This window comes from Triturus cristatus, chromosome 2_1 (assembly GCF_964204655.1).
Source record: "Triturus cristatus chromosome 2_1, aTriCri1.1, whole genome shotgun sequence".
Taxonomy (NCBI): Eukaryota; Metazoa; Chordata; class Amphibia; order Caudata; family Salamandridae; genus Triturus; species Triturus cristatus.
Genome location: NC_140581.1, coordinates 665,552,036 through 665,568,367, shown reverse-complemented (window position 1 = coordinate 665,568,367; position 16,332 = coordinate 665,552,036). Strand labels below are relative to the sequence as shown.

Genomic DNA, 16,332 nt, shown 5'->3' with positions numbered 1-16,332 from the left:
ATGCAAGGACTCACTTCCTTGTACCTACCAAATATTAGTGCCCCAAAAGGACTTTAAGTCAATAGTCTCTCTCCAATAATCGTAACCTTTAAGGGGCAGATCTGCTATGAAGGATGAGGAGTATATTAATTTAGTCTGTGTAAGCATATATTTGTTCATTGTGGAGATATTCAATTTGAAATAGTATGAGGCTGGGTCGGACAGATTGTAACCAGAAAAATATGTAAATTTATTTTTCTGTGAAATACAACTTATTTTAGTTGGTGTTGGGCGATGTTTCCATTGCGTATAATTAAAAGTAGGTCACTGAGTTATGGTTTTGTGAAGAAAGTGATGTCCATAATGTTGGTAACGAAATAAATCTGCATAATTTGCTGAATTTAAATATAGATCTTCTGTTACACTATAATACTGCAAATCGGAAAACAAAGAATTAACAGCACTAACATCCCAATCATACGAATGCATTACAGGTATAACGATATCTTCCAAGGAAACACGGAAGACATTTGGAATTTGGCATTGCATTTTGCCCCAAACAATGCCATCAGCGATCGGGACTGCTGAAACATTAACAAAGGTCTGGTCTCATTTTATGCGAAGAAGTATGCGGAACCAGGACTACGTCAACCAGTTCCACAGTAAAGCATTCAGGCAAGAAGTGGCCATTAATCAAAAGTAAAAATGAATGCAATCCAAATAAAGACGAACACCATTGACATTATGATCCAGATGCAAGCCCATGGTGAGACTAGGTAAGTTCTTTTCAACCACGAGATGAAAACAAAAATCCATGTAGGAGACACAGCAATAGACTAAGACAACAAAAATGTATCCGAAGAGAAGTTGTCTTGGTCAATATGGTAACCGCTAGAGCTACGCTGAAACAATGGGGACTGTTCTTTGTTCGAAGCTGAATGTATCATTGTTACTGGAATATCAACTGTATGTTCAACTGGTGGGGAAGAATATTCGTTTTCCACAATTGTAGATGTTGAAGGCAAAACAGGCACTAAATCTACTGAAGACTCAATCTCCCCTTCTAGTTTCCTGGAAGAATCTGGAAGAACAGAACTCAACTCATGTAGTGGAACATACCAACGCAGGGTGCTTGTAGGCATACTATTAAGTATCGGCCATATGGTATTACTTGACATGTTCAACTGAAATGAACCGGTTGTCTTTGCATCTAGGCAGTGGAGTTAAGATCACAGTTCGGGTTCCCTTTAAACTAAGGACTGGATCCTCCCGGAACAGACCGCCAACTTTAGGAAGCCAGTCGGAGACAGGGACTAGCACTGCTGCATCTGTAGGTGAAGGCAAATGGGTTCTTGCTAGAGCATCTCAATTCTTTTGTAGATCCTGTAGCATAGCACAATGGTTATCTAAGTCAAATGTTGAGGCAGCCGCTACAACATCAAGACCAACATCTTAATGCCAAAGAGCATTTTGTACGGGGTCTGCCCACCAAGAGGTCTTCTAGGAAGATTATTCAGTGCACGTTGAACCCCATAGAGATGAGTCAACCAGCCCCGTCCTCTACCTAATACCCTTGCTGTTAAAGATTGCTTTAAGTCACAGTTTATCCGCTCCACAACAGAATTGCCCTAAGGCCGGTATGGAGATGAGAAATGCACCTGCACCCCTATTGACTTCAGAGAATCCCGGTAAGCCTCAGAGGCAAAAGCCACTCCTTGGTCAGAATGGAAGGTGCCACAGGCATAAGTCCTCAGAAAGACATGCAAATCTTTTAGAACAGTACGAGCGTCAGCACATCACTATGGCTAAACCCAGAGGAACCTAGTGCACAAATCCACTGCAACCAAAATATATTTGAAAGCATTGTTTGATGTCAACGGACCGCAGTGATCAAGATAAATACAACCAGAATAGTTGATTCGAAATTAAGGGTTGAGTATGTGGTGGACGTGAAACCGTAGAAGGTTTAATCTGTTGACAAATGTCACAGGAAAGCACATAATTGTGCATTTGTTGGTATAAACCTCGCCACCAATAACGTTGCTGTTAAAGAGAAATTGTGGCCGTCACTCCCGCATGTGGGGAAGCCATTCCTTCATGGGCAGCCACAATTAATGAAAGTCTGAAGTCCTCGTTGGGAATCAAGCTGAGGGGATAGTCACAAACAGAACCTGGTCAGTAGTTAAGTGATAGGAATAATGAGAAGGGAAACCCTGGGTAAACATTGTCCCCTGCTTCATCGCATTAACATCTGCCAAAATATCATTATCAAATTTAGTCATGGTCCTTGTAACAGCTGCAACGGTGGCTGTGGCTACTGCAGATTTGCCTGCCTCATCAGCAATAGAATTACCAACAGCGTGTGCTCCTACACACTAATGGCCTAGTGTATGGATAACATGTATGAGTGGCAAACGTTCCTTAAGAGTGGCCACCCTGCCCCAAGGGTTTTATGCTTTATTGCGCTACTTTTAGAATCACGAAAATCAATCTCTTTCCAAACGAATTAGTTGTCATTATAGGATTGTACACAGTAGAAGGAATCACACACTATAAGAGTAGACAATTCAGGATCAGCAATCTCAAGAGCCAAAAGCAATGCACATAACTCAGCCAATTGTGCCGTGCAATCCCCAAGGGATTGTGTGGGAACCAAGGAGCCACAATTGCGCAGGCTGAAGAATAAGCATGTTTAGAACAAATGGCTGGCTGTACAAACCCATCAGTGTAAATGATACATTTGTAGCGATTAAGAGGGAGTTGGGACAAAGGAAGAGGATGAACATGTTCATATTGTAAAAACTCATGTGTCTTCAAAGAAGGATCAAACACTAAATTAACATCAGCCTTAGTCAATGAACTGGCCTATTGTATCCAACGAGGATGCAGCGCCTAAGAATTTGATACACTCGCCTTTGTGACAGCTTCCAAAGCAGGCACAAGCGAAACCATGAAAATGTGTTTGCCCAGAGCCAGTGAGCGTTCCTTTAGAATAGCCATCTGTACTGCTGTTAAAATGTTCTCGGTAGAAGAAAAATGCATTTCTGAGGAATGAATGAATGAAAGAGCATTTACAGAGCACGCAGCTCCTCAGAAAGAGTGTGCCGGCGCTGAAAAGACTCTATCAGACCCTCTGCTACCCCTAGAAGCGGGAGACCAGGAATTAGTTACTGAAAAGCCAGGTTTTAAGCATTTTCCTAAAAACGGCTACGTTTGTTACCTTCCTGAGAGTTAGTGGGAGAAGGTTCCAGGCATGGGCTCCATGGAACCGAAAGGAATGGCCGCCGGATCGGGCGTATCCTGGGGACAGATGTCAGGCTCAACGTGGAAGACCTCAGGGTTCTTGGCGGCATATAGTGCGTGAATCTCCTTCTGAGATACTCTGCACCACTTTCAGGTAGGGCCTTGCAGAATGGTACCAGTGCCTTAAAACTAATACTCTTTTTTACAGGGAGCAAATGTAAAGCCTTGAGGTGCGGGGAGATATGAGTCCTGGGCTTAAGCAGAAGGACCGCTCTGGTGGCTGCATTCTGGAGCACCTGTAAGCAGCTAAGCAAATTTTCAGGGAGGCCCAGGTACAGGACATTGACATCGTCCAGTCTGGAGATGATCAATGCCTGGACAGCGGTCTTCCTGTGTTCAAGAGGAAAGAGGGGGAGAAACTTTCTTAGAATCTGTAGAACCCCAAACAGGAGTCAGCTACCGAATGGACCTGAGATTTCATCGAGAGAGTGCTGTCCATCATGGCGCACATATTCTTGACAGAGCTTTGTGAGGAGAGAGGAGGTGACATATCCGAGGGCCACCAGAGTTTCCACTCGTCCGCGGGTGGTGAGCCAAAAAAGATAACTTCAGATTTCTCTCGGTTACATTTTAACTGGTTCTTGCTCAACCATGAAAACATCTTCGAGAAGCAGGTACTGATCTTCTCACCCTCATAGTCAGCCCCCTTGTCACAGGTAAAAAGGAGCTGCGTGTCATCCGCGTAAGAAATAATTTTGGCGAAACAAGCCTCTGCCAATGGTGCCAAGGGGGACATATAGAGGTTGAAAAGAGTAGGGCTCAGTATAGAGCCCTGAGGAACTCCCACTTTCAGACTGGGGATGGGGCCGCAAAGGGGGGTCCAGACTTACTGGCTCTGTCCTCTAGGAAGGAGGTAAACCATTTCAGAATGGTGCCGCCTATTCCACAGTCCTGTAGCCTGTCCAGGAGTCTAGTGTGAAGAACAGTATCGAAGGCCGCAGAAAGGTCTAATAAAATCAGAATGGCTTTACCTCCCTAATTCAGCTTCTCATTAATATGCTCCGAGACCTCTATAAGGGCAGTCTCTGTACTATAGTTGGCTCTGGTGAAGAAGATTATTTTTTTCAGCGTAGTCAGCGATCACTGAATTGACATATTACTCTAGGGTCTTGGAGAAAAACGGCAATAGTGAGATAGGTCTGTAATTTGCTGACACTAAGGGGTCAGCAGAGGGAGTATACAAATGCAATTTATAAGCAATGGGAACTGTGTCCCCTTCATTAAAAGTCACATATGTGAATCCTAACGTCCAATTTTGTCTCTAGTTAACAAGAATTGAGTTGCAGGCAGATCAGACTGTAAAGACCATAGAACTGCAGTGTGTTCCGGAAGCCAACTGGAGACGAGAAAGAAGGTTGTATCAATGCGTATAGCGGTTTGATACGCTGGGCATAATCTGGAATGTAGCTTCTGCCAAAACTCCAAAAAGCCAGCAAAGACTGTAAATTTTTTAGGGTAGTTGGAGGTTGCATATGAGCTAATTTCTCCAAGAAGTGAGGTGCCAACCCCCTACCCTCATTATTCAGTTTGTAACCAAGGAAAAGAACTGCCAAAAATGCAATATGCGATTTTGCAAAATTTAATTTGTAACCTAAAGATGTGAAATGCTAAATAATAATGCGAGCCACACGCATAAGATGAGGATTGAGTTAATCATCCGTAAGGTAAATATCATCAACATATGAAAAAGCATCATGGTCAATTTCATGTTAAATCGACAAATGCGAGCTGCAAAAAACTCCCGGGGCTATTGTTATACCCCATAGGGAATTTTGCTTAGTGTCTCTAATTGCCGAGAACGCTGAATGCGGTCAAGTCATTGCTTTCTGGAGCCAAAGTGTGACTGAAAAATTCATTGGAAACATCTAACATAGTTTTGAACAATGTTTATTTACTAACCCAGAACTGTGTGTATTCTGGACCGCTAAGATACCAAACATGACCAGGTATGGCAAAGCCATTATATAGACATCTCGTAAATTCCACTATACATCTTAAAATGGCTGCACACACTTACAAAGTCTGGAAAATCGACTTTGGGGTTTGCAGGGATGTCCTGCTTATGCATGCGCACCCTTATACTTATAACCAAGCACCCTACCCTCAGGACTGAAGGGCCTTCCATAGGATTTAGGTGCCGTGACCTCAGCTATAAGAAAACGTATATCTGTTGTGAGAGGTGCAAGCACCAACTCGCACATCCTGCAATGGCAGGCCTGTAGTCCGAGTTGAAGTGGAGTCCAGTGGGTGGAACAATATAAGCTGCAGCGCCTGGGAGATCTCTGGTGTGCCTATGTTCTGGGTACCTTAGTACCATGTACTAGGGACTTATTAGGGCACACCGGTAATAAATTGTGGAGGTAAAAGAGTACTTACCAAAGCCCTTTTGGGAGAGAGTGCACAGATGCTGGGGTCCTGATTAGTTGGATCCCAGCAAACTACAGTCAAAACATACAGACACCAGGTAAAAAGTGGGGGTAACCTACTTTTCGACAGCCACCCCCATGGTAGAGATGACTCTCTTCATAGATTGTGATGGGTCGTATATAATCACGGAACTGTATCTATGAAATTGAGTGAGCGCCTGCGCCCTGGTTTTTCTTTGGCCTTGTTTTTTTGTTTTAAAAACACATTTATAAGCAGAGGGTGAGGGCTCTCTTGCTCGACTCTCCCACAGCCATTATCCCAACCTTTCTTCCTTTCCCAGAAAGTAAGGGTCAGTGCCCACTCCTAATCCAGGTTCCCCTAAATCTTCACCTCTAAATCACCAGGGACATAGCGACACCATTAGGCTAATGCATACAGCTTACTTGCTCTCTCTACAGCAGCCACAGTCCTGCACGACATGATAGATGTGTAAACTGAGGGTGCCCGTAGGTAAATTTACAATGTTCCTATGCTTCAACATTACCATGGCTTATCAAAGGTGAGAAACTGCAAGTACATCAGTTCTAAAATGAGAGTTAAAATTGTGTGCGTAAGTACGTGCTGGATAGGGCAACAATGCTCCCCTTCCCCCATCTATGTCCATGTAAATTCAAACATGTATTACTGCATTAAAATAAGACTTGGACTAAGGTGAGGTTGATGTCAAAAGGATTGCAGATGAAAATATCAATACAAAATGTGGGTAAATAGTGCATCACCTTAACATACAATGTTCAAAATCTTCAGTCTGTACCATCCCTTAACTTTAGGTATCCAAAACAAATAGCAGTGGAAACAGAACATTGATCACTAGCAGTACTTTCACCCTCCCACCTCCAAAGATAACACATTTTCTTAATAATTATAAACCGAATACAAATGGTCCGGATATTATAACTGAACATGATATTACCCTAAAACATTAACATTTCATTTGGGATTAAAAATATGATATAACCTTTAGAAAATGAACTTTTCATTTGGGCTAAACAATCATTTTGAATATAAATAGGCAATGTACATATATGTTCACCTACAAAAAGACTTCTGGAAGAATAATGCAAATATGTAAGACCATGAAATGAAGTATGAGATGCATTTAACACATGGATTTGTTTTGGTCTACAAACCTATCTGAGCCAAGGCTGAACAAAATCAGATAACAGCCCTAAAATCATAATTAGTAATTCATTAATAGAAAATAACATGGATATTTCATGAATTTTAAAAACAAATCTCTAACAAGTTAATTTATACTGACCACTTTTGAAACTTGCTATGCCCAAGGACTGTGCAGAGTGAAGAGTGAAACGACTGCTATGATCTTGCACGTAAGCCATTGTAGTCATAGGGTACACATTGGCTTGAAGAGGCAATTTAGACATTGTCTGTCTTGGTTGAATCTACAAATGAATACATCAGTGAATACATACCTCAAAAAGATACAAACATTGTCATTTATGAATATTTACAGAAACATTTTGGTAGATTGGTGCTCTCTAAGGGTTTAAATACACATTTAGTACTTATAAAAAGGTAAAATCAACCTCTAATAAACTGATTATTTATTTATTATTTACCTCTAGTCAAAGGTCAATGTATTTGTTGATCCTCTGTATAAAATCCTAGGAGCCAGATTCTACAAATCTTTTCTGTGCCTACCCGTTTCTATCTCATGATTCAGTGCTGAGCTACGGATGGATTTCCATAAGAAAAACATCATTGCTTATAGAAACAAAGCCTTGTGTACCACGTATTAAGAGGTGGCAATTTAACCGTTTTGGGTAGTATCTGACAATGCAAAACATTAAGATGCAGATAGAATAAATTATTTCTGTTATTAGCGTCCCTTCCACAGTCCTTCATTTCTGAACCGATTATTGGTCACACAGTGGATTCAATGCGTTTACATTTACTGTTAGGGCACCTGTAATACTGATAATTAAACCTACTTTACCTTAACACTATTTTTGGTGGATAGGTTATCTAACCGCAGATTCCTAACCTTGCAAATTCCCAGAGGCATCAGCCTGGATCTGCAACCTTTTCAGTAAATGTTCCTATGTGGTGACACATGGTGCCATTGGGCTCTGCAGCAGCAGAGCAGATAGCACAAAAGCGGTATATATAGACATCATACCTGCATGCATGACAGCTTTTTTTTTTTATTTTATAAATATGTTTATTATTAACTTTTTTCCAATTTCAGTACACATCAAATAAACATTTGGCACATAGAGGGCAACCACACATTGAACGTCTCTCCATTGTTTACAAAGTTCACGCGATTCCGGCAACCTCACTATGCAATCCATATGAGATTATTGGGAGTAAGTTCACATTAAACACATCTTCCCTCCTCTTCCCCAGATGTACGTTCAGTAAAGTTTATCCCTTCCAGAGGCCTGTGGACATTCGTGAACCCGTCTTGGGCATTATCAAGCTCTAGTCTATAATGTCTAAGCTAGGGACTCCAAATCTTGAAAACTCTTTTAGGGCACCCTCTCTTTTTATATGTCACACGCTCCGCTCCCATGATCATGTCCATTCCTACCCTCCATTCCCTCAGAGTGGGGAGCTCTTGCGCACCCCATTTCTTGGCTATGCCTCTCTTAGCTATCGCCATCCCCAAGTTACACAAGACAACGCTCCTCCTGGGAAGGTCTATGTCTGAAGGTATGCCAAGCAACACATATTTTGTGTTTTTCAGGAGCTGGTATTCAAGTATCTCGCTTAACTCTTCCATTATCTTGACCAAGTATCTTTGTAGGTGTGTGCGCTCCCACAGTCTGTGTACAAGCGTGCCAGTCTCAATCTTGCAACGGAGGCAGTCAGGGGATTCTGCCTGCCCCATTTTGTAGGGACGTGATCTTGTTATGGAGGATTTTAAGTTGGCTTAAACGTAATCTCTGGGAGGCGCGCCGCCTCCCAGTCTATATTATCCAAATTACCCACGGCACTCTCCCATTTTCTCCTCAGAGCCACCAGATTATCTAGGGTGTTATTAATAAGTGTCGTGTAGGTCCTGGAAACCGCCTGTTCTAATATTCTTTCTTGTAAAAGTCTGCCCTTCAGCGGCGCAAATTCTGGGGTACCTGTAATGTCTATCCCCTCTGCGGCCCATGCATGTTGCATTTGCATATATTTATACCTTTGCCTATCTCCCATTTGAAATTCTTGCTGCAAGGCTTCAAAGGAGATCAAGGAGCCCTCTTTTATTAGGTCCTCGACTTTCAAAATTCCTATCCTGTCCCAGTCTTTGAACCCTTCCAGTTTCCTGATTTCTGTGAGACCTGTACCTTCCCAAAGTCGTGTCTGCCTCGTTATCTTCTCGTCCCAGCCCATTTGCCTTTCGGCTGCCCTCCATACCTACAGTGACCTCTGAGTTGCCGGCAGCAGGTGTCTGACTCACCTCCCTCCATAAATGTAGTGTAGGTGGTAATGTGCCTCAAATTGTCCTTGTTCCAATGCATATGTCGGGTGTGTTCTCGGCAGGTGTCCCCACTCGTTTATTACTGTAAGATGCGCAGCCCGGTAATATAATCTGATGTCTGGGAGGGCTATAACCCCATTATATTGATTACGCTGCAGTGTGCGAAGCGCCATGCGTGGTTTCCCCCGTCCAACAAGAGTGTGCGCACCCCACTGTCTATTGCTCCAAATACGTCCTCCAGAATCTTATAATTTGTGTTCTGTAAAATATATAAAAGCTTGGGGAGCGTGATCATCTTGCAAATTGCAGCTCTGCCTAGTGATGTTAGGGGTAAACGTCTCCATATTTCCAAGTCTGCATGGAAATCTGCCACAACTCTACGTATATTTTGCGTGAGACATCGCAAGATGTCTGTGGATATATACATCCCTAAATACTTAAACCCTTCTGTAGTTACATGTAGTTCCCTGTGGAGGTCGTACAACTCATGGGGTCCACCCACCGGGTAGAGGTCTGATTTGCCCCAATTAGTCTTATAGCCCAGATGTTCTCCGTATTTCTCTAGTACTTGGAAGAGGGTTGGAATTGTGGTTGTGGGTTCAGTGACGTACAAAAGGACATTGTCCGCATACAATAAGATGCTTTCTTCGATTCCATTCATTACCGTCGGATGTGATCATATTATGCACACTAGCGGTTCCAAAGTCAACGCAAAGAGTATTGGGGATAATGGACACCGTTGCCTGGTTCCCCTCTCTATTTCAAACTCCTCTGACGTTGCCCCAGTGACCCGCACCCTCGCCTTCGGTGCCCTATATAGTAGCTCAAACCACGATATAAATTTGGGAACAAACCCCAACCTTTTTAATGTCTGCCACATGAAAGGCCAACGAACAGCATCAAATGCTTTTTCTGCATCCAATGATAACAGCAAGTGTGTCTCTTTTCTGTTTTGAGCCATGCGTATCCACTTTGCTAGTCGTCATAAGTTAAATCTCGTCGCCCTTCCAGGCATAAATCGTCAGCTTTGTTTTTCAACTCTTCTGCGCCCTCAAAGCACGGACTAGGAGGGCTTGGAGGCGGATGCTGCCGGGGTGGATGTGGACTGACCGGCACGTTGTCACCCAGTACCGCCTCGGCGGAATCCACGTCCGCGACCGCGTGCAGGTTGGGTCTGCAGCCTGTGGCTAAGCGGACGTGACGGGGCGCCCCTTCCTTGGCCACGAAAGGGACGAAAAGCAGAAGTTTGCGGTCGCGGGGCCGAGAGGCCCAAAGACTTGGCCGTAGACCGGGAGTCCTTGAAGCGCACCAGCGCACTATCCGCCTTTTCGCCAAAAAGGCGACTGCCATCAAAGGGCATAACCATGAGGGTGCTCTGAACATCTCCTGAGAAAGACGTGGACCGCAGCCAGGCGTGGCGGCGAAGTGCCACCGTGGTTGACATCGCTCTACCCAGCGAGTTCGTAGTGTCTAGTCCACATCGGATAGCATGTCGTGTTGCATCCCACCCGTCGGCAAGAGCCTAGGCGAGCCGTGTTCGGGCCTTCTCCGGACACTGGGGCAGCACGTCCTCCACCGTATCCCACAGGGAGTGACAGTAACGGTCCAAGAGGCAAGCGGTATTCAGACCGCAGTCCCAAACTAAGGGAAGAGAACAACTTACCGAACTGTTCAAGCCTTTTTTAAAAAAAAAACATTTTTATCCTCATTTGCGATTGTATAGATAGGAGGTTTCTGGAGTCTGATGTTCTTTTTTATTTATCTTTGCCTTCACAGCCCCATCACTTTCCGAGGATGCATTTTTGGGGAGTATACCTTTCATTGTTTTGATCCATCAGTTTTTCTCCATTTACCCTTTATCGTTTCCAATATTACCATTGATTGTTTGGGGGGGGGAGCTAGTCAGTGTGACTACTCGGCAGAAATCATTTCTACCTGGTATTATGGTTTATCGCATTAATCATTGGATTTGTTGTTCATGACCCAATAGAAATTTTAATTACTTTGAAAATTACTTTGAAAATGTTGTTCCCAAATTTCCCAAAAATTGTTTCTCTTCGTATAGCCCCTGTTTCTATCGAAGTTGTTGATTTTAATGGTGTAGAAAGATCAAGGAGGGATAGCTAGTCCTGATTTGTTTGAATATTTTAGATCTTTCCAATTTAGGATCATTATTGAGAAAATACCAAGATTACTCAAGTTTCCTACAAAACATGACCGAAAAAACAGACCACTTCCTGTTTAAATTCGGACATCCAAAGTTTTTCAAAAAAATAAAACTAAAGATTTTATACAACGCTGTTAGACTTTGGTTCCAAATAAGAAGTTCATTAAATATACCGTATTATAGTACAAAAGCACCAATATGGGATTCTCCAGGGACACCGGAATGCCTAAAAGACTCTTTAGCAGTGCCACTTAAAGCAGCAGGAATAGTAATATGGGGACAAATATTAAAAGGAAATGAGATAATCCCATGGAACCTACTATATGAACTAACAGACGGTAAAATATCGAAATTTAAATATTATCAGCTATCAAATTGGGTCAAGTCGCTACAAGAGGAAAATATCGGAAACGAGACACTTGAAAGCGAAATGATAAGAACCACACTAATAAGAAAAGAAATATCAAAGTGGTATTGGACACTTATTGAATCAGAGGAAAAAGATTTCTCAATCCCGGAAAAACTTTGGAGGAAAGACATACCAGATCAAGAGATAGATCTACAATTGATATGGCAAGAATCTATGGGGAAATGTTGGTCCTGCATAAAATCAGCACCATTAAGAAGAAATCACCTGTTTACAGTTCACCGGGCTTACTGGACCTCAAAGAAATTGTCTAAATTCAAAGGATCCAATATTAAGCTCTGTCCCAAGTGCGGAGAGGCAAGAGCGAATGATATCCATATGTTTCAAAAATGCCCCGCAATAACCAACTACTTGGAGGAGATTGGTAAGACAGTGAATACGATACTAAGAACCAACATAACTGTAAGTATCTCTCTCATTTTTTTTGGGATACATAGTAACACAGGTGCGGATAGCAATAAGATAAATAAAAAACAGGAAAATTTACTCTTTGTATTAATGCTATTAGCCCGGAGAGAAATCTGTATTAATTGGGTCAAATCGACCGCCCCAAGCTATACAAACTGGTTAAACTACACCATTAAAACAAAGAACTGTTCAAGCCTCTTGGATTCCCGATCCGGGGGAGCGGACGGGAAGGAAGACTGGGAAGTACAGGCGTGGATAACCAGGCTCTCGGGTGTGGAGTGTGGGGACAGAAAGCTGGGGTCGCCCGGTGCAGGGCGGTGGAGCCGGGCCACGTTCCGATCCACAGGAGGTACTGTGGAGGGCTTGGACCAAGTGCCCTTCAGAACGTCCACGAGTGCCTCATTAAACTGCAGCAGGGAGCTTGCTGACGGTTGGAGCACTTCAGTGAGGAGGTTGGTCCTCACGGCCACAGCAGGCAGCTCCAGCCCAAGGGCTTCGGCCACCTTGCGCAGCACCACGGAAAATGCAGCCCCCTCCTCCAAAGCCACAGTCAGAGGAGAGATGAAGCCAGTGTCAGGGGAGGTGTCCAGACCACTGGCATCCCCCAGCTCATCTGCCCAGTCCTGTGATAAGTTGGCCTGCAAGGCCAGAGGGTCCTCAGACCCCTCCCAGGCATCACCGTCATCCCATTCCTGGTAGACAGGTGGAATGATCGGAGCCGGGCAAAAGATGAGATTGCCACGCGTCGGACGTGGCGCCAGGTGGCGCCGCTCAGACGCCGGGCCCGGACCGAACCGGGGAACGGCGTCGTCCGAACACGGCGCCGGAGGTGGTACCGGAGGCGACGCCGGCGGAGGGGTCGTGAGGTTGACCGGCGTCGCCTGGGATCCAGGTCTGGATCCCGTGGGGACCTGCGGCATCGGGACCGGAGTCGACGACGGAGCTGGGGCCGGAGCTGCCGGCCCGCTAGGCCCCCCAGTCGAGCCAGCGGGGGCGAAGGTGCGCCGGCAGGCGTCGATGACGGAGCCAGGCCTCTCATGACCGAGAAGAAGTCACTGATCTCCGCCAGAGTCGCGTCGGTCCCAGGGACCGGCGGGTATGGGGACGGACGCGACTCCTGCAGCTCCGACGGAGCCACGTGGGTGGTACCACCCGAGCCCTCAGCCGAGTCGCGCGACCGGCGAGGTGAGCCCGAAGAGCGATGTCGCCTCTTGGACTTCTTACCATGCTTCGACTTACCCGAAGACTTGGAACCGGATGAGTGGTGGTGACTGCGGCTCCGCGACCGGTCCCTCGACCTCCTCCTCGACCGGGACCGTGAACGGCGCGGAGCCGACTGCCGGTACTCCAGGAGCTTGCGGGACTGCTCCCGCCTAGCCTTCGAAGTCAGGGCCCGGCAGTCGAGGCACGACGCGGAATCGTGGTCGGCCCCCAAGCAGAACAGGCACCGGCGATGATGGTCCGTAACCCACATCAGTCGGTGACAGGAGTCGCAGGGGTTGAACCTGGGCATCCTACCGGGACCAGAGTCGAGTCAACAAGAGACCAAAAGAGTCAAAAAAGTTTAGTCAAGGGGGCGTGGCTAGCAGCCAAGCAAGATGGCCGCAGCCTGAAGGAGCTCCGAGGGTGAGGCCGACTCCCCTGCCATCCGTGCACTTATCCGTTCAGTCACCTGTCCCTAATTGCGCAAGGCTGGTAGCCTGAGAGAAGCGGTGCCATCTGAGCCGACTCTGGGGCTCCTACGTGATCGGGAGCTTGCTCGGCGTCGACCCGTCATTTGCGGCCTGCACCGCCGGCCGCGACTGGGGCCTCGATTTGTCTGGAGGCCGGACGCGGTGCGGGGGAGCCTGGGACTGAGGCAGCTCCCGGAGACGACAGGAACGAGGCACCGTGTTGGAGGAGGCAGCGCTGCAGCGGACGGGGCTCGTCCGCGCCCGGAGGCCAGGTGGGAGTGCCCCGCACTGGGGGCATCGTGAGGCGGCCTCTGCAGGGGGAATGCCACTGCGTGATCCGGGAGAAGAGAGCTCGCCCTGCTGAGCTGTGTCCGGCGGTGGTGCCCCGTCGCCTGGTGCGCAGCTGCCCTAGCGTGGCCCCGTGCACAGCGCAAGTGGGGGCCTGGAGAGGAAAGGTGCGGAGTGGCGGTGCTCACACCTCCTGCACCCAACGTTATTAATGTGTGCCGGTGGCCGTCCTGTCCTCCCGGGCTGAGGTGCTGCCAGCTGGGGGCTTGCTTGCCGTTCCCGCTCAGTGTGGTGGTCTTGGCCCCCGGCCTGCTTGGTGAAGAGCGAGGACGACCCGCGACGGCGCCCGCCGGCCCCAGGATGTCGGGGAAGGGGAATCGCGTGCACCAGCAGGGTAAGCTGGACAAGTTTGCCTATACTAAAGACGCTGCCGCGGGGGCCGAGAGGAATGAGAAGGCGGACAAGGCTGAGTCGGAGGCTGGAGCGCCGAAAGTAACGCTGGAGGACATAATGATAGCTCTCACCAAAGTGCAGACCACGGTGGGGTCCATCTCCACGGATGTGTCCCTCCCCAGGGCGGACCTCCAAAAAATGTCGACCAGGGTCACGGACGTGGAGCAAGCCACCAACGCCTTAACGAAAGACACTACTCTTCTGCTCCAAAGGGTGTCCCATTTGGAGGCCGAAACCAAGAAAATGGCGGCAAAGATGGACGATCAGGAAGGGCGCTCCCGGCGCAACAACGTACGAATCACGGGAATTCCCGAAAGTGAAGGGAAATCCGCCATGGACCTGTACGTAGAAGATTTGATAAAAACCAGACTGCAGCCTCGGGGTCTCTCGTCGTTCTTCTCGGTGGAGCGCGCCCACAGAGTGCCTGGGGGCAAGCCCAAGGTTGGGGCGCCCCCCCGCCCGGTACTGTCCCGCATATTCAATTTTTGCGACAGGGATGTCATCCTCCAGACGGCCCGGGTGGCGCCGCCGCTGCGGATTCAGAACTCGACGGTGTCGTTCTTCCCGGACTTCACGGCGGCGGTGGCGGCGCGGCGGAGAAGCTTCCTGGAATTCAAGAGGGCGCTGAGAGCCCGCGAGCTGCCCTACTCCATGATCTTTCCGGCACGCCTGCGGGTGGTGGCGGAGGGTAAGACCCTGTTTTTCAAGATGCCGGAGGAGGCGCGCGACTGGCTCGAGGGCTGGCGGCCGGCGGGCGGCCCTGGGAGATCGGACAGGCGGAGGCGGCGCACGGAGGGGACGGAGGACACCGGCGACCTGGATCCGGGAGAGAAGGAATCGGACCGGCCCTAGTATGCAGCGGGGCTCCGCGCTGGATGTTCTTTGCTGTTTTTTAAAGGTGCCGAGACCTGGATGCCTTATGGGAACAGACGGTGCCTGCTCAGCTATACTTCAAGGGGTGGACAGTTGAACTTTGGCAAAGGGGAAGTATTTGGCCTTCCTCGGACCGCCCGCTCCACTACACGCAAGTACTGTTTTGGGACTTGGGTTTTGAGCGCTCTGCTGAGTTGGGGTGGCGGGCAGTTTGGAGTCCGTATGGCAGGGAGGCAGGGTGGGGGGGTAAGGGATTGTTCTTAGGTTTTGTTCTACAGTTTTTGTTTACAATGCCACAACTGTTTCAACACACAGTACATGCACCATGCACTGCCGGCACGGCCTGTGCCGATCCGTTCATCGCGTCAGCTCTGCGCTACTCCAACTGTGGGGATGGCTGACACAGCGCTAGGGCAGTCCACTGGGGTCCCCCTCACTCCGGCGCAGCCTCTCTCCCTACTTACGTGGAACGTGCGCGGCTTAGGCGATAAGATTAAGAGGGGTTTGGTCCTCCAGAGTCTCAAGAGATGCTCCCCTGCGGTGGTCCTGTTGCAGGAGACCCACCTAGTGGGCACTGCTAGTAAAGCGATGGATAGGTGGGGGTACAAGATGGTGATACACTCTGAATTCTCCTCCGGTTCCCGCGGGGTGGGCATAATGGTAAGGAAACAGTCCCCATTAATCATACACCACACTCGGGCTGATGGGTCGGGGAGGTTTGCAGCGTTGCATGCCCAATGGAAGGGGCGCCCCCTGAATATTGTTTCAGTTTACATTCCTCTTGCCCTGCATGCTGCGGCGCTTCCCGCGCAGATACTTGCTTGACCTGCCGGAGGGGGAGCTCATTGTAGGCGGCGACTTCAACGCGGTAGTGGACGGTCTGATTGACCGGCACCCGGAG

At 47.7% G+C, this 16,332-nt stretch overlaps 1 protein-coding gene across 2 annotated transcripts in view; it reads right to left on the bottom strand.

Annotated features, from left to right (window-relative positions):
* The window catches only part of MAN2A1 (mannosidase alpha class 2A member 1), a 1,157,125-nt gene that overhangs the window by 248,196 nt on the left and 892,597 nt on the right, over positions 1 to 16,332 (bottom strand). For both annotated transcript variants that reach the window (XM_085632583.1, XM_085632582.1), the window contains one exon: positions 6,971 to 7,112. In XM_085632583.1, coding sequence (XP_085488709.1) covers positions 6,971 to 7,112 — 142 coding nt within the window. The remainder of the gene's footprint in view (positions 1 to 6,970; positions 7,113 to 16,332) is intronic.